This window comes from Penicillium brevicompactum (genome assembly GCF_028827555.1).
Source record: "Penicillium brevicompactum strain IBT 35665 chromosome Unknown utg000001l_segment0_segment0, whole genome shotgun sequence".
Taxonomy (NCBI): Eukaryota; Fungi; Ascomycota; class Eurotiomycetes; order Eurotiales; family Aspergillaceae; genus Penicillium; species Penicillium brevicompactum.
Genome location: NW_026623203.1, coordinates 3,113,550 through 3,140,344, shown reverse-complemented (window position 1 = coordinate 3,140,344; position 26,795 = coordinate 3,113,550). Strand labels below are relative to the sequence as shown.

At 48.7% G+C, this 26,795-nt stretch overlaps 10 protein-coding genes across 10 annotated transcripts; 4 read left to right on the top strand and 6 right to left on the bottom strand.

The window, feature by feature from the left end:
* Window positions 1-2,211: 2,211 nt before the first annotated feature.
* On the bottom strand, window positions 2,212-3,691 carry N7506_000974 (acyl-CoA dehydrogenase family protein; the record flags this gene model as incomplete). The annotated part of the gene is made up of 4 exons (XM_056950270.1): window positions 2,212-2,717; window positions 2,772-2,844; window positions 2,958-3,142; window positions 3,199-3,691. 4 exons carry the CDS (start codon window positions 3,689-3,691, stop codon window positions 2,212-2,214), a joined length of 1,257 nt encoding a protein of 418 aa, XP_056816185.1.
* A 261-nt stretch (window positions 3,692-3,952) lies between these two features.
* On the bottom strand, window positions 3,953-6,301 carry N7506_000973 (putative protein kinase; the record flags this gene model as incomplete). The annotated part of the gene is made up of 1 exon (XM_056950269.1): window positions 3,953-6,301. One exon carries the CDS (start codon window positions 6,299-6,301, stop codon window positions 3,953-3,955), a length of 2,349 nt encoding a protein of 782 aa, XP_056816184.1.
* A 1,082-nt stretch (window positions 6,302-7,383) lies between these two features.
* On the top strand, window positions 7,384-10,804 carry N7506_000972 (DNA-directed DNA polymerase delta POL3; the record flags this gene model as incomplete). Its single annotated transcript, XM_056950268.1, has 3 exons — window positions 7,384-7,773; window positions 7,825-10,004; window positions 10,060-10,804. The coding sequence occupies 3 exons, from the start codon at window positions 7,384-7,386 to the stop codon at window positions 10,802-10,804; spliced, it is 3,315 nt and encodes a 1,104-aa protein (XP_056816183.1).
* A 494-nt stretch (window positions 10,805-11,298) lies between these two features.
* On the top strand, window positions 11,299-12,277 carry N7506_000971 (uncharacterized protein; the record flags this gene model as incomplete). The annotated part of the gene is made up of 4 exons (XM_056950267.1): window positions 11,299-11,355; window positions 11,479-11,640; window positions 11,700-11,706; window positions 11,814-12,277. The coding sequence occupies 4 exons, from the start codon at window positions 11,299-11,301 to the stop codon at window positions 12,275-12,277; spliced, it is 690 nt and encodes a 229-aa protein (XP_056816182.1).
* Window positions 12,278-14,581: 2,304 nt separating this feature from the next.
* On the top strand, window positions 14,582-15,429 carry N7506_000970 (uncharacterized protein; the record flags this gene model as incomplete). Its single annotated transcript, XM_056950266.1, has 3 exons — window positions 14,582-15,166; window positions 15,232-15,324; window positions 15,370-15,429. 3 exons carry the CDS (start codon window positions 14,582-14,584, stop codon window positions 15,427-15,429), a joined length of 738 nt encoding a protein of 245 aa, XP_056816181.1.
* A 168-nt stretch (window positions 15,430-15,597) lies between these two features.
* N7506_000969 (ankyrin repeat domain-containing protein) lies at window positions 15,598-18,366 on the bottom strand (the record flags this gene model as incomplete). Its single annotated transcript, XM_056950265.1, has 2 exons — window positions 15,598-15,879; window positions 18,004-18,366. 2 exons carry the CDS (start codon window positions 18,364-18,366, stop codon window positions 15,598-15,600), a joined length of 645 nt encoding a protein of 214 aa, XP_056816180.1.
* Window positions 18,367-19,335: 969 nt separating this feature from the next.
* On the bottom strand, window positions 19,336-20,610 carry N7506_000968 (uncharacterized protein; the record flags this gene model as incomplete). The annotated part of the gene is made up of 2 exons (XM_056950264.1): window positions 19,336-20,425; window positions 20,501-20,610. The coding sequence occupies 2 exons, from the start codon at window positions 20,608-20,610 to the stop codon at window positions 19,336-19,338; spliced, it is 1,200 nt and encodes a 399-aa protein (XP_056816179.1).
* Window positions 20,611-22,017: 1,407 nt separating this feature from the next.
* N7506_000967 (uncharacterized protein) lies at window positions 22,018-22,370 on the bottom strand (the record flags this gene model as incomplete). Its single annotated transcript, XM_056950263.1, has 3 exons — window positions 22,018-22,063; window positions 22,112-22,170; window positions 22,224-22,370. 3 exons carry the CDS (start codon window positions 22,368-22,370, stop codon window positions 22,018-22,020), a joined length of 252 nt encoding a protein of 83 aa, XP_056816178.1.
* Window positions 22,371-23,400: 1,030 nt separating this feature from the next.
* Window positions 23,401-24,051, top strand: N7506_000966 (uncharacterized protein; the record flags this gene model as incomplete). The annotated part of the gene is made up of 1 exon (XM_056950262.1): window positions 23,401-24,051. One exon carries the CDS (start codon window positions 23,401-23,403, stop codon window positions 24,049-24,051), a length of 651 nt encoding a protein of 216 aa, XP_056816177.1.
* A 428-nt stretch (window positions 24,052-24,479) lies between these two features.
* Window positions 24,480-26,046, bottom strand: N7506_000965 (putative C2H2 finger domain protein; the record flags this gene model as incomplete). The annotated part of the gene is made up of 3 exons (XM_056950261.1): window positions 24,480-24,972; window positions 25,037-25,713; window positions 25,801-26,046. 3 exons carry the CDS (start codon window positions 26,044-26,046, stop codon window positions 24,480-24,482), a joined length of 1,416 nt encoding a protein of 471 aa, XP_056816176.1.
* Between the last annotated feature and the right edge of the window lie 749 nt (window positions 26,047-26,795).

Sequence of the window (26,795 nt, the reverse complement as noted above, 5' to 3'; positions counted from 1 at the left end):
GCAGTGGCTCGTCGACTGTGCGCTTCCCCGCTGTATTTCTTCAAACCGGTCTGTCGGTTCCTGAGGTGGTTGTTTGCGCTTCTTTGTACTGCTTCCTGATGAAGTCGGAGGCAGAGGCAAATGAGGTGGTTCGAGGAGGCTTTTTAGCTGAAAAACCGCGGTTCCTGATGGAGTTACCCGTGGACATGGACTTTGATGAGCTTGACCCCCTGCGGATCCTCCGTGGCTGGCTGCCTCCTTGACCTCAAGTTGCAACTGTTTGTGAAGATCCCGTCTAGATTCTGTAGACTGACATTTCTTTGGTGGCAAGTGTACTTGGGCTTCGATGGTGCCAGGGATCCTCTTATTAAAAGGCAAGGCACCTCCTATTGGTACCAATATTGAATGCGGGAGTCTCGCTAAGTCGGCTTCAGTGCCAACGCCCCGAAAGATTATCTCTTGAAACTTCTGTAGGCATTGCAGGGTATTCGTTCCAGTTGACGGCAACACGTATGGGACAAGTGATTGAGCGAGGAGCGACTGGTAGATTTTCTCAAAGTGGTGTAGTTTGTCTGAGGTTTCAAGGAGAGAATCAAACGCTGAACATTTGGCCGTCTCTTGTGGTGCCGGGTCTTGTGCCGGGTCTCGTGGTGCCGTAACTTGTGGTTCGGGAGCTTGTAAAGCTGACTGTTGCAACGCTTGGGCGGCTCTTCTTCCCATCCGCCGTCTGGTAGCCTGGCTCCTTCTGTTTCGTCGGGGCATCGTGCGAGCGAGCGTTGCTGAAACTCAATGCTGCAAAGTTCTGTATATTTGAAGTCATCAGAGATAAAATCTGTGAAAGAGGAGCAAGATCAAAGCCCACCTCTGGAGGCGTATGCGGAAAAAAACGGAGGTTGAACTAGATGGGCGCGTGGGGTTTTGCAAGAATGCAGACAAAATATGCGCTTGGACAAGATAAAATGATGAGACGGGTCTTTTCGTTCTTTGTGGGAAAGAAGAAGAAAGGATTGAATGTTGTGAAGGACAGCGAGTGAGTGCGGCGTCCGGGGTGGAGGGAAAGAAGTGGAAAGTTGGAGGACAAGATTGACCAAGTCTCGCCTTTGCAAAGATGGGCTTGCACTTATCATACTGTGTTTCCCATATGATAACCTCGGGGCTAGTAAGCCTGTGCTTGTCCCCTCATTGAATGTATCAGTGAGCCTGACCTTCCCTCGATTTTGCCGGCAACATATTTACCCTAACATTTCAGTTGGCCGTGGAAAAAGCAAGGTCATATTATGGGGCAACATGTATACCCACAAGGCTCATTTACTACTGAAAGTAATTCCGGGCCGTGCGGAAAATGTTCATATATTTTGTTACATCTCAGAGATGAATTAGCCCCACACGTGTATGACTTCAAGATGGAGGGACTCAGGGACATGTCTTCAGAGTCACCCTCAGATAGTTTTTCTAGTAAATGTTCAATTCACTTGGTGCAATGCTCAAGCTTTCATGTCTTTTATGAGAGAGGAAATGATTCCAACTCATCCAGCTAACTTTATGAGTAGTGCTAATCGGAATCCATCACTCCATTGTTTGCTAGCCATTAGTGGATCGGTATGTCACGTGCTAGGTACGAACCCTTGGTTGTGCGGATCATCAACGGGCCCACAACTTTATTTTAGGTACATACAAACCGGGGGCATGACGGAAACAGACCCTGTCGCCAGCTACTGGAATGGTCTACGGTTATTGTTAAGTGCCGTAGCTGTTTTTTTGCCTGTCTAGTCGAGCTGGGTCCTACGCTGTCCGTAGACCTCACGTTGGACACCTCGCAGTTGCTGGTGTTTGGGGATCATCCCCTGAGCTGCATGGGCTCCTTTTCGCTGTACAATTCGAGCTAAAAGGCAGCTATAAGATAGCCCCGGGGGGGCAATGCTATCAATCCAAGCCTGCCTGGTCGAGTGGGGTCTTGCGCTACTTCGGTAGGCGTCGGGCCTCTGTTGACATCGCTGGTCTGCCTACTAGGAGACCCCTGGTTCGATTCCGGCGACAGGTCCCCTGGGGAGGTTTGGGTTCTTTTTTTTCCCTCCTGCTTTTCAGACTGGCAATTGAAGGTCTACCTCGACTATCATCCCGTGGCATCAATTCCTTCCTCGTCGGGGCCCTCCCTAAACCTTGGAAAGCTCTCAGGTTGTACGTACATGACAACAATGCTTGGCTTCAGGCCAAGTGATGACTCCGATCACCTCAGACCTTAGATGGTCTCTTCTCCAATGCAGATCTCCGAGTACGAAGCGCCTTTGTCTCCTCCCGCAGTGCAAGCCCAGCCATGATTTCCTCGCTTCCACCTCCAACCACATGGACTCGAGCATCACGACTAATCTGTTCAATCCTAGCACCCTTTCCAGCCTTGTTATATCCAGCTCCTCCGAGGATCTGCTGCGCTTCGCGAACGCTCTTCTCGAGAGCCCTGGTTGACATAACCTTCAGCAAAGCTGTCATGCCACCAATGTTAACATCGTCCGTTCTACGATCTTTCGTACTCTCGAGAATATTGACGAGCTGCTCCATGAACGCATACGCAGGTTCAATCATGAGCCCAAATTTGAAGATCTTAGATTGAATGGCCTGTTTCTCAATCAGAGGCGATCCAAATGTCTCCCGCTGGATAGCATAATTGAATGCATCCTCGGCACAAACGCGAGCGAGTCGCAGCGATGCGCAGGCGAGAGCAAGTCGCTCAGGGTTGAAGTCTGCTGGTTCATCAGCAATCCGTTCGAGCCCTGCTTTTGCGTTAAATTACATACTCGACATGATGAGGGGGAAACCCTTGTTCTCCTGTCCAAGAAGATTTGCGACGGGCACGCGTACATCGTCAAACTCGATGAAGGTTGATCCTACACTGGATCAGTCATCTTTTTCAAATTCGAAGGGCAAGGGAAGCACCCACCACTCGCATTGACACCTGAGTTGTGCATACGCCTGCGACTCACCCCACGAATACCCAACGGGATAACGAGCAAGCTAATTCCAGATCTACCAGGACCGCCCGTCCGAACGGCAGTTGTGCAATAATCTGCCCAAACACCGTTCGTGATCCACTTCTTCGCACCGTTGACGATATAGTGATCTCCCTCCCGCTGAGCAGTCGTTCTAATATTAGCAACATCAGATCCCGCTGTGACAACAGTCAGCACGATGGTTTGATAACACGGGGTCTTCCAAACTACCTACCATCAGGCTCAGTGATTCCCAAACAGAACCTCACATCTCCCCTCGCAACATTGGGAAGCCATTTCCTCCTTTGCTCGGCTGTCCCGAACCGTGCGACCGGAGGACACCCAATCGCATTCCCGCCGCCAAGCCCCCATATCACGCCAACATAACCCACTCGCGTCAGCTCGTCAGAGACGATGAGCGAGCACCAGGTATCCCACTTCTCGCGTGGGACATTTCCAGGCAAAGAAAGACCGGCTGAATCCTCTTCGCTCGTGAGCGGGTGCACGATACTATACCCTAGTTGACAATGGCGTTTTCGGACAGCTTCAGGGACTTGGCCTGCTTCTTCCCATTCATGCGCGTATGGTGCGATGTATGTGTCTACGTACTCGCGTACTGTGGCGCGAAGGTTGTGGTGCAGGTCTGTGTAATAGGGGTTGCGGATATCGAGCTGGGGAAGAAGGGGCTCGCTGTATGGTGCTGTTGGCGGGCGAAGATTGCCGGCCATTTTGATGACTGTCTTGAAGTTCTTGGCGGTTGAAATAGGGTGATTCAAGTGAGGTTCTGCTAGTCGTGCGTGTAGTGTGGTTGGACCCAGTCTTTTAACATATTTGAGCGGGGAAGCTCGGTCGCCTGTGAAAAACATGGGGAAAGCTATCAAACCGAGGTCCGAGTGCAGATCTTCACTTTTATGAGAGAGGAGTTATGCATTTGTATTATTTGGGGTATATGGTAATTTGGGATGTGTGTTTATGTTCCAAGGTTTCCTTCACGATGCTTCAAATCTACGAACTGCCTTCTTGAGCGCCCGCAGATGTTCCTTGACGTCCTGGCAGCTCCAACGATCTTGCGATCGTGGTTCCAGCATACCCTTGATACATTTCATCAGAGATTCCGCGACTGTGACGCCATCATCCAGAGTCATCGAACCATGGTCGATCTTGGCAGCAAAGTCGGCTGGGAAGGTGGTGTGCTCGGAGGAGTCTTGGCTTGACCCACGAGTCAAGTCTCGCAAGACGAATTGCCTTTCCATCTTGGTGTTCAAGCGGTATATTGTCTCGAACAAAATAACACCGAGCGCATAAACATCCAACTTCTCATCAATCTTGTAAACATCAACACAGTCCACCGGCGATTCTGGGTCGCTTGGAATTGAGGATACAGAGGCTGGAGGGCGATAGAATTCAGTCCCAACCACCCGCTGGATATTCGGACTTTCTCTGTAAGGTGTGACAGTTCCTGAAGTTGCTTCATTGACGTTGGAGATGTCCGCCACGAGACCAAAGTCACCGATCCGGGGAGAGCAGAATTGGATTGGAGAAGCCTCGCTTGAGCTGCAGGCGACACAGATGTCTGGTGTGGTACTTTCCGGGGCCGACAAAAATATGTTGGCTGGTTTCAGGTCCCGGTGCACAATACCTTTGGCGTGAACATACTCAACACCAGAGATAACCTCTAACAAAAGCTTCAATGAGGGTATTAGGTGGAAGCAATGGCGCCTGGCAATCGAGTCCTCGTCGTTTTTGGAAAGACCCTGAGGATTGAGGTAAGATCCAAGTGATATGGGATGGAGTGACATTTGAATGTGGAGAATGACGGCTGGTGGTTGATGGCCAGGTCTGCAACGTGTTTGGATTTGAAGTTTTGATTGATCCTGACTCAGGCCGTCGGTGAAAATGTCGTCAGTTTCTCCAAACGTCGATGTCTGGCCATATGAAGTGTTGTCAAAATTGCGGGGGATAGACTCGATGTCTTCGTCCTCGTCCTCCCACCCTCTTCGTGAGCTCTTCTTTGATTGGCGAGACGAGCTGGTAGCGTGACTATCCCAACGTCGAATGCTCTCAGAGAAACTATGGTCCTCGGTTAGAGAACTGGGCTGAGATTCTGCATTCGAGGTTTCAGAATGTTCAAACACGATCCCCAAGCTTGGCTCATTTGGTGATTCTGGCAGGGGTAAATCTTCCCGTGACGACTCGAAGGTTTCGTGAGCTGGGTGATATTCGGCTGGCTGCGGGTATGCATGATGCGCTTGCTCGGCCCATGCTCCGAAATACCGAACGATGTTCGCGTGATCAAGGCGAGCAAGGGTTCGAATCTCCTTCATGATGACCTCCAGTTGATTCTGACCCCCGAATTGCAGCTGCTCAAGCCGTCTTTGACTGAGTGGGATTTTCTTGACGGCATAGTCTTGGCCATCGAAAAGGTTTGTGACGTGGTACACTTCGCCAAAAGATCCACGTCCCAGAATCTTGAGCTCATCGAAATCGCTGGAATATCTCGATTCGGTGCTCGTCGGCGTGGTTGTGGGGTGAATAAGCGGGACACCAACAGGTGAACTGCCAAAGAAAGGAATTGAAGGATGAGAGAGGTTTCTTGGAATGTCAGGAATGGGAGGCAAGAATTCGACCTTTCGGCCAGGATGCAATTTGTTGTCAAATGCATAGTTCGGTTCGGTTCTGCGCCGGACCAAAGCCGGAGCCTCGGAGTTTACAAAGTCGGGCCGTTTGATTGATGACTTTGCGGTCAGAGCAAACTCTTCTTCCCCCGGTCCAATTGTAGGAGACCGGACATTGGGGTCATGGATGTTCATTTCTTCAAGGGCAGATAATCCAAGCAAATCAAGATTATCACGGTAGGTCTGTCTGCTTGGACCCATGTCCTCTCTGTCAATGCCATCGGCCAGGATGCCATGTGATGACAGGAATTGAGACTTGAATTTGTATAGCTTCTTACCAAGGTATTGAGCCTCTGGACTTTGTCGGCTAAACTTTTTGCTTGAGCCACGTTGGGCATTGAGAATATCTGCGGCTCGACTTTGACAGTAAAATTCCAAAAGGGCAGCTGTCATCACATTCGCGTGCTGGTCGACGTTCAGGTCAACCATCTCTTGGGGTAACCTGTGGCCATCGTCGAAGGATACTGAAGAATCTGGGTCTGTGGATTCTGACTCCCTCGGGGGTTGGCTGCTCTTGCCTTTGTGTGGGCTGTGGGACTGGCTTTGAGCCAAGTAGCGTGGAGTAGAAGAGCCTGAGTGTTGAATCTGCTTCCCTTCAGAGTCCGATTGAGACTCAGAATCAGAGCTCGAGGACAGGTCGGCTGCCGAGCGGAACATGGACATCTTGATGTGAGTGGATACCGCCAAAGGCAGTAGATGCAAGGATAGGTAGAGCTAATGGCTTTCCAATGCCATTGGTGACAGGTAGATGATGTTTGATGCTGGCCGGGAGAGAGTACTCTTTTCCCAAGTCGGTGTCAACATAAAAGTGCTTTGCTGTGGAAAGTTCGAGATCGAGTGGTGCCCCGCAGTTAAAATGGCTGGCTATATTCAAGGCTGCTGCAGATGAACCCAACGTAGAGAATGTGACCACAATAAATAATTGCCAGTTGTCCTTTCCAGCTGACGACGTGGGGTTTCAAATGCACAAAGACGTAAACATTTCACAGATCGCCCAGAGGGGTGGTTTGACTCATGTTTCCATCGGGTTCCAAAATGTTTTTGGCAGGGTGTGGGTCGCGCAGCTCTTGGCAGGCGAAGCTTGGTGAGTGAGGATCGTACTCGGACCCTTTGCAAGTCTCCCTTGGATGTCGTTGCGTAGTACTTCGTATAGCAAAGGAAGGTTGGACATGAAGGTCAGTGCCAAGCCCAAGGAGGCGAGTCATCCGTTTCTGCCGGCGGAACGTAGGAATCTGGGAAGTTGTCGCGTTGAAGCTGCTATAACCTCGTCTACTCTACAGTATACATGAGTCTTCCATATGCTCTAACTGTTCAGTTACATGTCATCCTCAGACACACAGTTGGTATTCAGTCGAACAATGCACCTGGGCATTTTGAACAATAAACAAGAACAATAAACAAGGCAGTGACTTGACGGAGTCAGACTCAAACGCCCTTTGTCCAGATGTAGTTTTATACAGACAGATTCCTTGTCTCACATCGTGCCTGGACCTGTGAGTCTCCAGCTGTGTCAGTCTGCTGCGTCGCCTCGTCAAATCAGCGCGTTTCGAATGGTCAATTTAGCTTATCTTATCACACGTGACATTGCACGCGTCAACGTCACGGTCACCGCGCGCGCGACTCTAGTTGCCCGCTCAACACATTCTGGCCAAATTTACGATTTTCCCCTCTCTCGTCCCATACACCTACCCCTCGTGACTGGATCGATCACTGTCTCCCGGTCACTCAGTCTATGGTATTTCGAGATGCCTGAAGCAATCTTACCTCCCCATAAGCGGGTGCTAGGTGACGCGGTCAACAATACAACTGGGATTATGAGGTCCCCAAGTGTGCTTAAGAAACGCAAGCTTGAGAATGAGCCCTCTGTATCATTTGCGGATTCATCCCAGACCGCACGGCGGAAGATTGGGTCAACACAGCCCCAAAAAAGTCAATTTGAAGAGGAGGTGCTGGAAAAGCTAACCCAGGACATCGGCGACCTGAAAGAGAATAACTCGGAGAAGGACCAACAATGGGAGCGTCCTCCGGTGGAGAACTTTGATGAGTCCAAGGAGAACATCTGTTTCCAACAGATTGACGCTGAAGAATCAGTGCTGATGGGAAAACCGGCCATTCGGCTATTCGGTGTCACTGAAGTAAGTGCCCTTCTTTCTGCAGCGCTCTCCCCAGACTAACAACCGGCACAGGCTGGACAATCAGTGTGTCTCCACGTTACCGGCTTCGAGCACTACCTTTACATCGCCGCCCCTGTCAGTTTCACAAAAGCCGATTGCGAGCCTTACAAACATTTCCTCGAGCAAAAGCTGGGCCAGAGCTTCACTGCCATCTCCTCGGTGCAGCTCACCATGCGTGAAAATATCTACGGATTCCAGGGAAACCAGAAGAGTTATTACATCAAGATCACCGTCACAGAGCCGAAGCTGGCTGCCCGATTAAGAAGTGCGCTGGAGAGCGGCAGCGGAAGCATGAACTACAAGGGCATGTGGAGCGGTGCAGATGGCATTCTTACCTTCGACAATATCCAATACTTGCTACGATTCATGATTGATACCGGGCTGGCTGGCATGGCTTGGGTGGAGGCAATTGCTGGAAAATACCGCCTTCTTGGGCCCCGTGAACAACTATCAAACTGCCAGCTCGAAGCTGCCGTTGATTATCGTGATATGATCGCCCATCAACCGAACGGAGAATGGGCGAAAATGGCACCCCTTCGCGTTCTATCCTTTGATATTGAGTGTGCCGGCCGAAAGGGTATTTTCCCGGAGCCCAACATGGACCCGGTCATTCAAATCGCCAACGTTGTCACTCGATACGGAGAGTCGAAGCCATTCATCAGAAATGTTTTTGTTCTTGACACCTGCAGTCTCATTGTCAACACCCAAGTTTTGGAGTTCCAAAAGGAGGAGAAGATGCTCGATGCCTGGCGTGATTTCGTGGAAAAGGTTGACCCAGATGTGATCATCGGATACAACATTGCCAACTTCGATTTCCCCTATCTACTTGATCGCGCAAAGCATCTGAAATGCACAGGGTTCCCGTACTGGACCAGACTCAAGGGGTGCAAGACTGAAGCCAAGGATGCGAATTTCTCAAGCAAACAGATGGGTAACCGCGATACCAAGGCTACAAACACCAATGGTCGGATTCAGCTTGACCTTCTTCAATTGGTCCAGCGAGATCACCAACTGCGAAGTTACACTCTCAACTCTGTGTCGTACGAGTTCCTGAAGGAGCAAAAAGAAGATGTGCACCACACGATGATTACAGAACTTTTCAACGGCACTCCTGATTCCCGACGTCGACTGGCCGTGTACTGTTTGAAAGATGCATATCTACCACAGCGACTGATGGACAAGTTGATGTGTCTCGTCAACTACACTGAGATGGCTAGGGTCACGGGTGTGCCTTTCAACTTCCTTCTCTCCCGTGGACAGCAAGTTAAGTTCATCAGTCAACTGTTCCGAAAGGCCTTGGAACAGCAACTTGTCATTCCCAACTCCAAGCCACAAGACGAGCAGGACTATGAAGGTGCCACCGTCATTGAGCCCGAGCGAGGATACTATGGTGTACCAGTCGCGACTCTCGATTTCGCCTCACTGTATCCTTCGATTATTCAAGCACACAATCTGTGCTACACCACTTTGCTAAACAAGACCAGTGTTGAGAAACTCAACCTTAAAAAGGATGAAGATTACATTGTCACGCCAAACGGAGACATGTTCTGCACAACCAAAGTTCGCAAGGGCCTGTTGTCTCAGATTCTTGAGGAACTGCTTGGAGCAAGAAAGCGTGCGAAGAAAGAGCTTGCCACCGAGACTGATGATTTCAAAAAGGCCGTCTTGAACGGTCGTCAACTTGCGTTGAAGGTCAGCGCCAACAGTGTGTACGGTCTGACTGGTGCCACGGTTGGAAAGTTGCCATGTCTTCCCATCGCCAGTTCTACAACTAGTTACGGTCGCCAAATGATTGAAAGAACGAAACAGGAGGTTGAAGCACGCTACACCATCGCCAATGGCTATTCCCACGACGCGCAGGTCATCTATGGTGATACTGATTCCGTCATGGTGAAATTCGGTGTGACTGAATTGGCTGAGGCGATGAAACTCGGCCAGGAAGCGGCAGACTATGTCTCTTCGAAGTTCATCAACCCTATCAAGCTCGAGTTCGAAAAAGTTTACTTCCCCTATCTTCTCATCAACAAGAAGCGATACGCAGGACTTTACTGGACAAATCCCGATAAGCACGACAAGATGGACACCAAGGGTATTGAGACAGTCAGACGTGATAATTGTTTGATGGTTCAAAACGTTATTGAAACCGTGTTGAACAAAATTTTGATCGACCGTGATCTGGATGGTGCACAAGAGTAAGCAATATTCATGGAAGTCCATCTTCGATCTCAAAGCTAACACGCAGCAAAGTTACGTCAAAGCCACAATTTCCGACCTTCTACAGAACAAGATCGATATGTCCAAACTAGTCATCACAAAAGCACTCTCGAAGCGCAAAGAAGACTACGCAGGCAAGCAGGCCCACGTCGAGCTTGCTGAGCGGATGCACAAACGTGACGCGGGTTCTGCGCCAACACTCGGTGACCGTGTCGCCTACGTCATGATTAAGGGAGCCAGTGACTCCAAAGGCTACGAACGAGCCGAAGACCCCATCTTCGTCCTGGAGAACAACATTCCCATTGATACCAAGTATTATCTTGACAATCAACTGGCAAACCCCCTAGGCCGTATCTTCGAGCCCATTCTGGGAGAGAAGAAGGCTGGCCAGCTGCTCACTGGAGAGCACACACGTTCTATCTCCAAGGCGGCCTCCAGCTTGGGTGGACTGATGAAGTTTGCCAAGAAGACTCAGACCTGTATGGGTTGTAAAAAGCCTCTCGCAAGCAACGAGGAAAGTGAAGGCGCGGTCTGCTCCAACTGTCGTCCTCGTCTGGGTGAACTGTACACCAAGACCCTGACGAAGACCTCTGATTTGGAAGTTCGATTTGGCCGTCTGTGGACTCAATGTCAACGATGCCAAGGCAGTTTGCATTGTGAAGTTATTTGCTCGTCTCGCGACTGTCCTATCTTCTACATGCGCATGAAAGCAAAGAAAGATGTTGAAGATGCACAGAAGGACTTGTCTCGATTTGACCTTGATGCTGGGGCTTGGTAATCTCGAACTCCCCACTGTGCATGACTCCATGACTCATTGCACACTGTCATGATATCCTGTTCTTTTTCATTTTGGTCAGCTGGGTTTTTGGTGATACGAACGAATCCTGGTAGGGCTTGAGCATTAATAAGGCGTCGGAGTTTTGGTTACGTTGAGATCCTTAGTTTTGTACAATGTGAGATAATGACATGCACCCAATGTGGCTATACGCTTTTCATTTATACCATACCTTTACGTACTTGTCCACTGTCAGTGCCTTCATCTCGTCGGCCGTGTAGTTGTCAAGGAAAAATTGGTATGCCAGGTGGAACATACGGAGTAGAGCCTCCTAAAGATGCACACTACGGAATAAAGGCGAGACCTAATGCTGATGGGACCCACATCCTACTGCATGAGGCCTAGCGCGCGTCATCGACGAAACTCTTGGCGCGGAGTAGCTCCTTTGCAGATCCCTTCGATTTCTCTGAACTCCTCGAATTCTTCCCGAGGCCGCCATGAATCCCCACAATGTCCATACAAACCAGACAACCGACCCAATTCCCTGGTCCGAGGTAGGTTTTCCAATGCGATCCCGGAAACTCCTGCGCATGGAACTTGAACTCCATTGCACCGAGGGTGTTTGTTTTGTTAATTGAACCGTGACTGACCTTGAGACCCTTCCGCTCCACGATCAGATCTTCGCCCGCCATGAAGCCGTCCTTCACTCTCACATGGAAATGCTCAGCATGGTCAAAGGACAGATCGCGCCTGGGCTAGATGCGTTCCAGACTGTGTCGTCCATGGTGAACAAGACCGTGCAGGCGATGAACCAATTGAAAGTCGCCAGGAAGCAGATGGTGAGCGCTCTTCCAGATCTTTATGTGCAAGCTTCATCTGCTAATGTCCAATCGCACAGATGAACAGTATGTGCAGACGTTTTTCCTGGAAGTTGTCGAGCTTTGATCCCGCAACCGCCGCATACCTACCACCCCAACCGAACAAAGAACGACCCCTAACGTGACGAGTGTAGAATCAACCAGCACATCATCAGCCTCGAGCTCCTCCAACCCTTCACATACCGACGCCGAGGCGAATACGCGGAAAAAGCGGCGCCGTGTCTCGCGAGAGAAAGAGCCCTCCCGCCCTGAGGTTGATGCAGGTGGTGAAGTTCAATACCCAAGTCGGTTTCGGGACCCTTCCGCTCAGCCGCCGCTCGAACAGGACGAATACATGACGTCGACGTCATTGGGTACAGAGGACATATCTGCAGAAGTCCAGCGACGGCTGAAGATCAGGGAGGAGCAGAGGCGGAAACGAGATACCCCTAAGCAGGACAAGCGCAAGAGGGAGAGCTTAGTGTCGAATGAGAGTGCATCGCCTGGTCCAGCCGCGAGGCCGCGAAAAAAGCGAGCCAGAGTGGACAGCGAGAGCAAGAGAAGTGGAGAGGTCGGGGATGGGGATACGTCAAGGAAGAGGGTACGCAGGGCACCTTGAGGGTAGAATCTCTGTAGTGGATTGGATGATCATACACCTGGGCACTTAAAACTGGTTTGTCAAGTGGCTTTTGGTTCTGTGCATACTGTTGGACAGTGTGGATATGCTTGCCTCGCCAGAGAAGCAGTTCCATCGGTTCAATGTCTTTTTCTTTTGGAAGGCACGCTTGCAAATTTGTAAACTATCGGCTATTTCATTGTAGGGGCACCTTCCTAGGCTGGAAGCCTGTTCCCTTCGGGAGCTTTGATACCTTCACGCTTGGAGCCCCTCGAGGTCTCAAACATACCAAACCAGGAATAAAATACTTCAAATTTGCTCGCAATACGGGGAACTTGTTCCCTATAGGCTTGACGGGATTCCACCGCGCCGAGTGCGAAGAGCCGGGGGTCATGTTCGCGGGCGACACCTAATCTTTGAGAGAACTCCAAGTCTCCCCTCATTTGGCTCGTGAGATGCATTCTATATGCTAATTGTGGTGCAAAATTGACACCCTCCTCTTGTTAGTAGCCTACAAGCTTGTACTTGTGGTTCATTCAATCTAGGCTGCTGCTTCCTTCTGACCTTCCATATACTCCAAGGGCAAGTATGCTTGATGCTATTCTCGAGTTCGATCATTATGACGATACCCTCCGACTCCCAACATGGATCCTCACTTCAGATGGCCAAGAGCTCTATGCGGGCAAAACAATATCCAGCGCCAATCGACGCAGACATCCTGAATGTCTCGAGGAGTTTCAGATATCAAGTGTCTATGAGCTAGGCATCATGGTGAAACCCTAAAAAGAGGTAATGAGTGAGCGGCTGTTGAGGCGTAGCAGTCAGAAAAGGGCTGATTTTACCTGCCTGCGCTACGTCGAAAGGGCTCTTTCGCGCAACTGAAAATGATGCTCATGATCATGGCTCGCCACAAGCTCAAACTAGATGTTAAATATAGCGCTGTATACCCACTGCCCAGGCGCTGCGAGTCTTTCTGGCGCTTTGCAGCACCTTTTCGCATGTCTAGGGCCGGGTTTTACAGGTAGAAAAGAGTATAAATGCAGCTAGTAATTCGCTGACTCGAAAGGCTGCTTTTCCAGTCGTTTCTAGGGCTATTTTACCTCCTTGCGGTGACTATTTCCAACTTAACACATCTGCGATGTCCATCTCTTTGCTCCATTCCCCAGTATGTAATCACTTATTCAGCAACTTTGCATACTTTGTCTTGCGGGCCGCAACCCAAAATGGCAATTTGATAACTTTGGTGGCCCACGGAAGCAGTTCAGGTACCATCGTATCGCTAAAAATACTGCGAGGTCGAACCAGATTCTGTACAATAAAGGGTATGACCTCCATGGATAGGCTTTTCCTTTAACCTGACTACAAAGCCAATCATTATTCTTTGTCTGAAAATACTTAGGATGTCCTTTGTGGGCGAGCTTAATAGTCCGATCACAAGGCCATTGTTGGCTCTTCTTTACCATGTCTTCATCCCCCGACGACTTTTCAAGTGAGAGTTATAAGAGGCCAGTCCCCATCAGTTTCCTGGAATATACTATTAGTGCAAACTCTCAATTGCTTCGTCCGACAGCGAGAACAGTAATCCCCAACGAGGGTTAGCGCCGTCCTGGAGATTAAACATAAAGGCTTTCCTCTCAGCCCATCTTCTGAATCTTTTTTCTTTCTTCTTCATCTCTCCTGGGATCCTGAGCATCACACATTACTCAGCATCATCACTCTCATCACTCATCGCTCATCGAGCGTTACTCATCATTCGACACACATCACTCCATCCTCACTTCCTCCTGACGTCATCGGTATACTTCCCGAAAGGGATTCGTATACTTCCCGAAAGGGAACGGCACACATCCAAGTCTCACAAGCTTCTACGAAGCTATATCCTCCTCTACTCGCCACGCCATTTGCCGATACTGCCTGCCATTCTCGGCCACTATCGAGCCTGGTCATCCATTCATTATCGACCTCCCACCTCCACTTTCCACTTCCATCCAATCGTCCAGTTCTGTCGCAACACGCTCTGTTCAGATACGTTGGCTTTGATCGTTGGTCTTTCGTAGGCGCACCACGTCTCGAGGCATCACCGCACTGGCTTTTACAAAAATATCCGTCCCAAACTACTCCACTTATTTTCCACGGGATAAAGGATCAGCCAACCCAAGCGGTTTGATTACGCCAGAAAAGAACAAACACCTACAAAGTCTAAATCCAGCTTTCGGAAGTCAAAACGGAATGAACACCCTTGCTAGAAATTTATCCGGAACATACGGCAGTCCAAACTCACACTTTGGTATACGGAAAACCGCAACGATGAACCTACACACATCGTTTGCCGGGATGAGCTCTTTTGAAAATGGAGACTTTCAAGCACATGGCACAGGCAATGATAATGGCAACGGCAATTATCGAGACAATCGCCGTGACAATCACCGTGACGATCAATCTCACTATCACTCTCACAATTCCTCTCAAAATCAAAACTATGGGCACAGCCCCAACTATCGAGGCCCCCAGGGCAAATGGAACTCTGGCAATGGTCATGGCAATGGCAACTTCAATCAAAGCCTAAACCCAAACTACAAGGGCAAGAACTTCAATCCCAACTATCGCGGGAAGAACTTCAATTCAAACAATCAAGGCCCTCGGGGAGGATCAGTCAAAGACGTGCGCAGCAGCCCAGAGCCTCATCTTGATGGTCAAGGACCGTTCTCTGGTGCTCAATGCAATCGTCGCAATCGCAATCGCAATCGCAATAACAATTATACTCTGCCGCCAAAGTTCATCAAATCCCTGGAGGAGGATATCCTCATGTCTGAGGCACCTCCAGTGGAGTCAATGGACTACTATTCCACTGATGTTGAAATGACCGATGCTCCTGCGCTCTCAAATGATTCAGTAAGTGGTTGGCCAATGGCCAATGTGTTTATACATCATAGAATGTTTTGCTAACGTCTCTCCAGAGAATTGAGGTGTTCAATGCTGGTGCAGAAGCTGTGCAGCAAATTGTGGGTATTCCCATCGCAGCCGCTTGCCCTGGATCCTTCTTCCTCAGGGTCGGCGGCTAGCGGTCAAATGATCCCAGTCTAATAAATCAATAGGCAAAGAAAGTGATCATGAAGATGGCAGCTGATCTGAACCTCACCTGTGTTCCCAAATGAGCTCTGGCCTCTATTGCCAACTCAACATTCGGTTCATCCATAAGATCCTGTCTCAATTTGTCATTGGAGAAGAAACATCAGCATTGTCAATGGCCCAACAGACTCGCCCCAGCCTTCTCTTCTGGGTTCTTCAATCGAGTTCTGCGCCCTCACTTCAGGTGACCACACCTAGGGCAGGCCACGCATGTATTCATCCAAGACATTCTGATCATTCAAGCGCTGCGGAGGAGACTTTGGCAGTTTGAAGAAGACGAATCGTTGATGGAAATGAGCTTCACGAAGCTCGGGGGACAAGGGCCTGTTGTTCGGCTTTTTGAATGGGGGATTCAAAGCAACCACACATCCACAAGCGGTCATGATCATGGTTTTTGCCCACCAAACATCAAGGGGGTTTTCCCATGATTCCCGGCGGGATACATCAAAGTCCCTTGCACGGCCCGAATGGGGGGACTGTCAATCACAAGATCAACAATTGTTTTGTTCTGGCATTTTGCATACATCATGTTATAGAATTTGGAGGATTTGCATGCGTTTTGGAAATTATCATGTACCAGACAATGTCTGTTTGGATGTCTCGAGAGACACTCATATATATCTCGAGAATATTGTCATCAATAAACATGATACAACTGGGTATCAACTCCGTAAAATTAAGTTCCAATTTGGGCGTACAGATCTCTCGGAAGTGCACCCTACCTATTTTGACTGCATGCTATTTCTGACCAAGAAATAATAAAGTAGATTTCTAGACTTTGGAATAGAGATTATGTCAGATTGCGAATCATGAAATTGTGAGACTTCCTGAATAAGAATTTCACATGCATGATATACTACCTCAAGCCCTGTGGAATCTCATCTCAATAAAAACTTGGAGCGAGCCGGAGATTTCATGGTACCTTACCAAACTGATCAAGTATGACAAGTATTTTCGGCCTTTTCAAACCCTTCAAAGGGGTGCCTTTAAACTTGATTTTGTTATGCCTCCTTGCACCTCGCCATGCGCAATGTTTTTGTTGATTTCTCTCCACTGCTACTAGACACCGGTTGCACTGAGAATGGCCTTGGTCATCGTACCGTGAGTGGCTGGTACGACTCGCTCAACATATACCTAGTGAAGTGGGAAGAGCGCACTGGCGGTCTGACATCGCAGACAAGACGACGGGGGTGCTCAGTGCTCGGCGGGAAGGGTGAGGCATGCAAAGCCCTAGAACACTGCCCGATTAGGAAGTAGATGCTGTTTGGCCAAAGAGGTGTAGGATGCTTCGATTGCTATGCTATGAAAACGGGGCTAGAAATAGCCCCGGGATGCCTGAGGCACAGCTGAGAGGTGCGGTGTCGTTTCCCCACTACACTAGGTACAATTGTCACACGATTGAAGATTTGGGTCCAAATGCGTGCATATTGTAAAAATTTTCATGTCCCAGAGCCTGCTCCAAGATTGCAGCTTAAATGAAGGACCGATTTTAGATCCTGGGAGGCCATGACCCATATCAACGTGATCGCAAATATGTCATGCCCGAGTGTAGCGAGTATACGATCCCTGGCTGTCTTTGCTTCATTCGTTACTCTGAAATGTGAATGCTACCCAGAAGAGACGTGGAGTTACGAAGAGAAGGGAAAAACAAAAGCCAACGAACCTTGGCCAAAAGTCTGTTTTATGTCTACTGGAGGCAATGCCTATGTTGCACTTGTAAACACCTCGAGCTGAGATTTTGCTGAAAGTGACATGATCTATAAATGTGAGGAATTTCACCGCAGCATGTTTGGTCTCAAGTTCTGTATATATACACGTTAGTGAATAGCCGTATGATAACGGAGCTGATCTACGACAGAGAAGCAGAAGTTGCTGATACAGTAGATTCAGATCTCTAGAAACGGAAACAGACGAGGGAAAGAAGAGCAGAGGAAGAGAGAGGAAGAGAGAGGAAGAGAGGAAGAGAGAGAGAGAGAGACGTCAGGGCTGTCAATCATATCACCTGGCCACCCATGCCCACACCGTACGAGGAGATTCTGTCTGGGAGCTATAGCTAAAGTCGTTTTCCACCTTGTTTCCCTTGGTTAATGGCTCTGGTCCACGTGGGAGCATGATAAAGAGCACTGGGAATGATCCCGAACACATTTCCAGAAGTTATTCCACGAAGAAAGCGACAATTTACAAAGTGGACAGCTTGGGGGGCTTGGCATATTTTCTTTAACATCGGGGCAGATCGCTTCGGTCGGCTTGTGCAGCATATAGAAATGCTCACGCATTCTGTCCCTTCTGTAGAATGTCCTTCTTCCTTCACCGCCATTGGTGCAAGATGATACGGGACAAACATAGAGGGATTCTGCATAGTGTAGCATGTGAATATGACGTTTTAGTGGTCCAAAAGTGGGATAGATTCGAGGCGCCACCAATTGATCAATGGGGCAAAATGGACACTTGAAAAAGTGAGGTTTCTTCGAGCTTTCCAGACGCCCCCAGTTTTCCTCTTGTGAGTGCTTGCATTCTGGGGACGGATGGATGAAATCCTGGGGACTGAATAAACCTTGGCAGTCTTTACAGGAGTAGCCATTGGAACCAAATGAAGTCACCCGAGCGCCATGACCCAGCAGAACTTGAACCACTTCAAGATATCCATTATCCATTGCCTGAGAGAGAGGAGTCTGTCCTCGAACATCCATAGCATTGGGATTGGCCGATTTTGCTAGAAGAAGCTGGGCTATTCCTACCCAGCCATTTGAGGCTGCGTAGAAAAGCGGAGTCTGGCCATCACTATCTCTGCAGTCGGGTGCTGCGTTGTTATCCAAAAGAACGCGAGTTGATTCTTCGTGGCCTTGATCTACTGATAGTAGGAGAGGTGTTTGCCCATCCGGATCATGGTAGTTTGGATCAACTTTGTATCCGAAAAGAAGAACCAACACATTGGCCTGACCCTTGTATGCTGCCAATGACATAGTTGCTCGGCCATTTATGTCGTTTGCGTGTGGGTCATACCCTCTGTTGAGAAAAAACTCGACAGTCCCAGGATGCCCAGCGTACGCAGCCCATCCGAGTGGACTGCGATCTGATGGGACCAGTGGAGAAGACATACCATCAATATCGACTAAAAACCTTACCACGTCTTCTAATCCAAAAAAGGCAGCAAGATGTAATCCTGTAAACCCTACAGGGGTTCGCCTGCAGTAGTCGCCTTGGTTTGAAAGGCTTTTGATTGAGAATATTGCTTGGACAGAGGCGTTGACTTTGCAAGAAGATTTCAAAAATGGTATGAGCATAGGTTGGCTCGAGTTTTGTGTCAAAGCATGATGTGCCCAATTCTTCGAGGCGTAAGAATACAGGGGATAGTCTATGAGCCTGGCTTCGAAGTCTGTGTCGACAAGACAAATCCCGGATTGGAAGGCGTCGAATGTAAGGTAGGTTAAGCATGTTGCTGCCATGTTCCCATGTGCGTCTGGAAACCAGTGACCTGACGTACGCTCGAAATATTCTTGGGCGGTGTAATGAACCAATCTTAAAACGTCATCGGGCTGTTTCTCACCTGATACAACAACAAGTCCAACGCAAAGGAATAAAATAAAGTCCAGGTCAGGTACATTGTCATTGTCAAGTTCCGAGTCACCCCAAACCACCGCAAGAGCATGGAGAAACTCGGCTATTGTGAGAGGACGTCTTGCACATGTTATCCATGACAGAATGTTCCGCGCCATTTCTTTTTGTTCCAATGGCAGGCTATTTATGCGCTGCATAGCACTTTCATAAGCTTTGTCATAGTTTGTAGAGCCTTTAGTCAGTTCATTCAAAGATGATCGAACATCTCTTGCTGTAATCTTGCTTTTTAACGAGCTAAAAGAAAGGTGTGCCAGTAGAAACCTACCGTAAAGTAAGCTTTATCCTGACAAAAAAGGTATCCAAGAATGCGACACTTACATTCCATCTGCAGCGTTAGTAATGACGTCTATGACCTCCTGTTGAAGCTGTTTGTTGCGTGACACAAATGAAGGAAGTTGATCGAGATTTGCTGTAAGGTACTTTGCAATATCGGATTTCTCTGCGCGGATTTCTTGGGTCATGGTATCATCTTGGAATTTGGACATGATCTCGGGGATGAACCTCGAAGTAGCGAAAAGGCTCATATTGGAATGCAGTGCGTAGGAAATAATTGCATCCAATGTGCGTATAGCATCGGAGAGGTTGCATTCATCTAGTGCATCAAAGACAAGAAACCACCGCTTGAATGAACGGCAAACAACACTAAAAGCTTTAGACAGCTCGGCAAATGTAGGACGAGTGCCTTTCGGTTCGTGTTTGTCGTACATCGCTTGCACAACACTCGGCATTGGAGATGCATCAAGGACAAGTTGCCTTATGATAGAAGAAAGAAAACTCTCTGGTTTCTGGCTTCCATCGCTTGTATGTTGGAAGTCACAATAAATGTACGCAATGCCAATCTCGGGATTGCTACTGTACCGGGACTCGATCTCATCGATCACTGCGGACGAAAGAATCGTTTTGCCGGCCCCGGGAATACCGGGACAGAACATAGTCTTCCCCGGCTCGTCAATCCAAGAAAGGAAATTTTGAGACTGAAGAAGCCATTGCCCTGTTCCTGGCTGTAGTAGGCGGAGATATTCCGATTGTCGTGCTGCATGTGTAGTAGGCGATAACCAGTCGAGACACACTCTTTGTGTCTCATCAGTTTTATGTTCGAGCAGCATAGAGATTGTGTCTCGTGTGATACGTCCATTGAAGGCGTTTAAGATGCTGATATTGCTAGACAGCCGATTCCGTAGATCATGGACATCTTCGGGCTCCCATCTCAAACGCTTCCATGTTCTTTTTATCGGACGAGCCGCATCAATCTCACAATATCGAGATAACAGAGTATCAATCTCGTTGAACAAAGTGCGGCAACTACTTGCAATATCCTGTAACTCCTGTTTTTGCTTGGCATTGAGATGTGTGTTGTGTTGATCAACTTCGAGATCTCGAATAACGATTTCCAGATTCCTGAGCCTAGAAAGGGTTTAGCATCCTGAATTTTCTCCTCGTGGTTTCAGGTGCAGAGGTCCTGGGTACAAGTGGACATACTCATCGGAAATTGCCTTGAATTGAGGAGGTGCCCCGATAAAGTCCTTCCGCAGCTGATTAGTTTTTTCAATGACTGTGATAAAGTCCCCAATGCTGAAGCCGAAACTCATGGTCCAAGTAGTAAGTAGATATATGAGTAGAGTTGTCGGAGAGAAGTGAAGTTGAAGTGTGAAGTTCGACGGGGTAATTCGAGAATAGGTGTGAGCTGAACGAATACCCCGCGGGCTGGAGCCTGTATGTGACGCGTGCTCAAGCACAGCCTCCATTCAACCAACACATATCTGCTGGCTTCTTCACATTGTAAAATTAGCCTTCTGGTATTATGTTTATTGGTATTATGTTTATTGCGCCGTCTCTTGAAGAGGCTCAAGCTACAGCTGACAAACGGCTCACTGAGATTTGGCTTCCAGGGGGGCATTGCCGCAAGGCCCTGCGCTTGGCTGGACGCTCGACGCGAATTCTCGTCTTATAAGAGGCATCAAACCTTGAAGCCTTTTCTAAAACACTAATAATAGTTAGGTCGAATACGAGACTTTGGGACTTGGCAGTCAATTATATCGTGATCGGGTATAATTCGAAATATAAAGAAGGATATGAGTAATGATGTTAATTATTAAAAATATTTTGAAAAATAAAAAATAAAAAACCTTGGAAGTATTTGTATTTATTTTAAAAAATATCTTTAAATTTTCAAAAATTTTATTCTAAATGTCAGGATCGCTGCCCAGGGGCCAGGTGGACTTGGGTGCTTTGGCAGGGCAGGCTTTGGCGAGGTTACGTGATTTGTCACGTGCACAGGGAGGATGGCCCATTACATAGATCCTGACAGCTTTCTCTCTCTCTCCTTTCCTTCCTCAGTTCTATTATCGTCGTTTCCTGGACCATGATAGAGATCTCTTTCTTTTGTGCTTTACCGCCTGACACATTATCTACTGCTATACAACACATGAAAACAACTACGTATTGTTATCCTAAGTAATATCACACTGGCTACCCACCCTCTCCCCAAAGCCCTATAGCTTGCTTATATCATGACTCAAAATGGAGTTACTTATGGAGGCCAAGGCTACTATAAGATATCGTTCAATACTATGTTGACAATAACCTATGTCGATGCAACGCTATCGACTCAGAAGAATATTTATGGGATCACGGTTATGTAAGGATGGTCACCGTGTGATCGATTATCCTACAGTTGTCAAATTGAAATACATTGAGCCTCACCACACAGAACGAGGATATGAAACATATGAGAGAATTTTTTGAATGTGTTTGGCTAAGGTAGATAGTGAAAAGTCGAGGACATACTCCATCTACACAAACGGCAATGTAATAGCAAAAGAGGTATGAGGCATGGGAGTAGATAATACTGAGCAAGCGCCACACTATCCTCTGCTGGGTGATAAAGCCTGTCATACTTCTCCCAAATTTCCACCGAGACCTCGTTCAGTATTTGTTTCTCCGGCGGGGCAAGTGTAACGCGAGCACATTGCGAGAGGAACGAGCGGTGGTGGGATTTAGCAGCACTCCTCGCAGCATTCGAAGCAGAGGAGACCGGCACACCTAGAATACGTGAATTGAATTCAAGCCCAAGGTCTCGAGGGAACGTACATGCCACAGCAGACATCACCTGCACCACCGCCGCGGAGCTTCATCGTGTGCTCTTCGGACTTCAGATGACCGTTAGCAATATTCAGAAGCTCTCAATTCGAAGATCACATACAGAGTTCTCAGCGATGACTTGGTCGACGGAGGGGGGCTTTGGGCCAGTGGGTTGCTGGGTTTGCATGGTTGCATCAGTGGCATCCCAAGCTGCCTCGCTGGCGCATGCAGGCTTGGAGAACGAAAAGGCATCACCTTTGGCTGGCATTTTGGCTTGGCTTGAGAGAGAGAGTGAGGTTTGAGGAGAGATGATGAGAGAAGAGGTGTAGGCTAAAGCGAAGGAGGGATGAAATGGCTCGGTGAGAAAGGGAAGGTACGCTTATTACGAGGTCAAATGTGTGACATTGACTACGCCAATAACAACGCCCTTGCCAAAATCTGAGCTACAGGAAAGACTTAGGAACATCACGCTAATAGAAAGTAGCGGCAGCATACCCTGTGTTGTATTTAGTAGGCACAAACAATCCAGAAAGAGAGAGAGAGAGAAAGCAAAAAAAAAAGATAGCAAATTCAGCTGGACATCGGGACTAGGATTCGAACCCAGTACTTCGGGAAGGAAGGAAACTGACCCAACAGATGGAGAGGATTGGGCCCTTTGGGATTAAGCTGGTGCTAAATCAGGACATGCGACACCTCACCCAGCTGGTATTTGTTATGTCTGGGAGCCCTTATTTGGTCTTTTAGTGGACACTTCTCACTCCTTTTATACTGTTCAATACCCCAGTTTCTTGCGTAATTCGTTTGCCCGAAGCCTTACGCAGCTACCTGCATTCTTGACCCTGTTTGGGTATACATCAGAAGACAGTACAGGGGTGTCATTTTAAACATGCTTATTCGACCGTCTTGCTCCACTTGGTGCTGAGTCCCCACATTGCCAATCATCCATGGATGCAAGTGGGTTGTGAGCAGAACAAACTGCGTAACTGTCATATAACGTGCCGAAATGCCAGTACTCCACTCGGGCTCAGCTTTGGCCAAGCAACACTCAAGCGTCTTCAAGCGTCTTTTTGCGCTATTTTTAGATCTGACTCGAAAATGGATGAGCTGGGTGTACCCGTACTTTTGTAAAAACAACGGGAAAAATGAAAATAAAAAGATCAACCTGAAGATACAAACGCTTGGACCCCCACAAAAGCTGGGGTAATCTAATCACATGACCTGCACATCTGGCACGAACGACCGCCCGTGAAATTTCCATCTCAACGTCAACATCAGCCTCAAAGCCCTAGCTATCAAAAATGTCAACTCCACCCTCAGACATCCAAGCAGGCCGAGAAGCCGACTACAAGCGCTTCAAGAACTATGCCGCATACACATTCCTCATCGGCGCACCGATCCTAATCGCCCTCCCACCACGCAAACTCGACCCTCTAACCGTGCTGGTCCTCTGCTCATTCGGCGCATCCGCAAACCACATCGTGGGCGACCGCACAGGAAGAAGCATCATTGATCGAATCGACGCCAAGATCTCGCGCATCCACAACCCCATTTCATCACTACCAAGTGAGCGCGCCCAGGAGATCCAAGAGCGTCTCCGTGCCTCGCGCGATGCGCAGATCCGGCAGGCTGAGAATGAGAAGCTTTCTGCGCGGATTCAGGAGCTCTCTGAGAAGGGAGATGCTTCTGTGAGCGCGGAGATTGAGAAGCTTAAGGCGCGCCAGCTTGCTGAAAAGGGCGTTGTGCAGCGGGTTTGGATGGGTGGGGAGTCTGAGGGGTGGAAGGAGCGGAGGTTGAGGGAGGAGCAGGAGGCTCTTGCTGAGGGTAAGGGGTATGGAGACTTGATTCAGGAGCATATCTGGGATGTGTGGACTTGGGGTGGTAAGGATGGGAAAGGGGGTGAGGGTGTTAAAGATGAGGTGAAGGATGATGAGTCTGTGAAGAAGGACTAAGGCATTGGCTCCTGTTTATGTTGCTTAATCCACTTCACAGCGTCTCCCCCTCTCTTTTCCATGTATATTATCTGGTTTTTTGACCCGGCTTAGCATTGGGATCGGGCGTTTGGTTGCATTTTCAATCTTAATCTTATGAACTTTGCCCATGGTTAACTGTTTATTAGAGCTTGCGTAAAGATGTCGGCGAGCCAATGTTTTGCGTAATCGACAGCCGGACAACCGCAAAAGCCTAGCCAAAGATCGCCAAGACACCAAGTCTGGTATTCGACTAGGCACAATGCGCGACAATAGAACGACGGGTCGGGGCAAAGGTTGAGTCCCTAGAAGATGATTGATGCTGCTGAACTATCAAGGTACTGTCTGCATATTCCCAATCGGCCTTCCTCCGAAAGCTATGATCTGTAATTCATCTCAAATTTCAATTCTCACTCATCGCCTGCCAGTCCCGGTGCCATGCTTCTGCTCTCCTGCCACTTTGCCGTGCCGGCCTCTATTTTTGCGATAACCGCCTCACGAAGCATTTTCACCTTCATTTCATCACACAAGGACTCAGTTGGGCCCTCAGGAACATGGTAAAGCGCGTCCTCCGGGACATCGTCGTTGATGAAGCTTTTGTCCGGCGCATTCTCCTCAGCAGAGCCTTCTTGGTGGGTCGAACCTGGCTCAACCTCCGGGGTGTCACCGCAAGAAGATCCAACAGAGCCAGGGTGCGAAGGCTGGCTGCTTGCCATGATGTCCTCAAAGTCATCTATCGCCAAGCGATCAGGGCCCTTGAGCTCGGCAAACCCGCGAGTAATAGCACCGAGCTCGTCTTCCACCTGGGCTGGGCTTACGCGGACGGCACATTTCGAGAATGGAGCTTCAACGTGGGCGACTAGGGCGGCGTGGGTCTTGAACCTTTTGCCACATCGGGGACATCTACAGAACGGGTCGTCGGTATGAAGGTCTTCCAGAAGGAACAAGTGTCAAAAAGGATACTCACTCGAGGATGGCGTCATCTTTTTCTGTAAGGTGTTGCGTGAAGGTGGACAAGTGCGAGAAAGTCGCATTGCAGCTGCAAATGTACTGACCATGCTCTTCATCCCAGAAGTCTTCAGGATCAATGGTTGTGTTGGTTCCGTGGGCGCGAGGCAGGTATTGAGCAAGCTCAGCACGGAAGAATCGCTTCAAATCCTCGGCGGAAGAGCTTCTTTGCACCAGGTGTGTGGACTGAGAGCTTTTTTCGAATTGCAGTGGCATTGGAACACCCTCAGTCAGAAGTGGACCAGTTGGGTTAAGAGGGACACCGCCAGTGGATTGGGTCGATGTGCTGTTTGACCTCGCACGAGAAGGCCCAGCGACGCCTAAGTCAGCTTTTTCCGTGGTAGAAGGTTTGACACCTTGAGCCGGGGCAAGTGAGGTGTTGTCTTTGCCCATGTTCAAGGGAACACCGCCGTCTGATTCATCCTCACTGACATCTTCGGCAAGGATTTCGGCAAGGGAAGCCACACCCGACTGCATGAACCCCTCTCCAGCAATGAGACCGTCTTCCCGGGCAACCCTAGCAGGCAAGTCGAGGATAGGGCACTCGTTCTCTTCGATGTGCTTTATCACGGCGGCGGCGGACTTGTACTTGATACCACAGCCAATGCAGCAAACTTCTCTGCCGTGGGGGTGCGACTATATTCAGCGAGTGATTATTAGTATTGTTGCCGATGTCTTCAGAGCTCTCCAGATTTTCACGTTAAGAAAATAGAAGGGACATACCATCTTCACGTGGTGCCGAAGACCACCTGGGCTTCGCAATTCGAGCTCACATTCAAGGCAGGCAAAGTGACGCTGGCTCATAATCTTGTGCAGGTGAAGCAAAGCATGATTCATAAAATCCATGTCACATTTGGCGCAGTAGTGGTGGTTATCAGCACTAGACTTGTGGCTGCGCATCGCATCGATGGATTCAAAGTATTGACCGCATGGCTGGTAGGTACAGCGTATCTTCTCGTTGGTCGACATCGCGAAAAGCAAGAAAACAAAAGGTTGGAGGAGGTTGCGCGACGCGACAACCTTGGAATCCAGGCTATTCTAGTGATTGAAGGGGGACGAAGAAGTGATGGACAGGTCAAGGACACTCAACCGTGTTGATTCTTGGAAACCGAAAGAAAGTTGAAAGAGAAAGGAAAGATGCCAGCGAAGAAAGCGTTTTGTAGACAAACATGGTGGGTTGCTCCTTCCTCTTTGCCTTCGCCTCTCAAGGCAAGAGCCACCCTTTCCCTTGGCTTTTACTGGAAATCTGCATTGAGGACTATTTGCTTTAATCTTTCTACTATCAAATGGCTCAACAAATTCATGACGCCAGATTTGCAGCAACACACTAATCCTGATAGACAGAAGACTCTAAGTGATATAAAGCCACATCACCCGACATGGCAGTGGCCCAAATCTGTAGACTCTTGGGTAATATTATTTTGTTCAAAATAAGATGAATCTGAAGTGTACTCCTATGGCTTAGCGTACCGAATGACTTTTGCCGCCTTGGTGTGGCACTCGGGTTTCATGTTTGTGAGGTATACAGATAGCTTCATTAGCACGGTTCAAAACATCCTAAGGCTGTACGGAGTATGTAGCCTGCGAAACTCTCGACTTGGTGACCAGTGGTCTCTTCATTGACATAAACCAGCTACTAAGAATTTACTACCTTCTTTTCTCACACAAAAAAAAAACAGTTTGCGCCTTGCAGGTCAGTCAGTATCTAATAGATTACT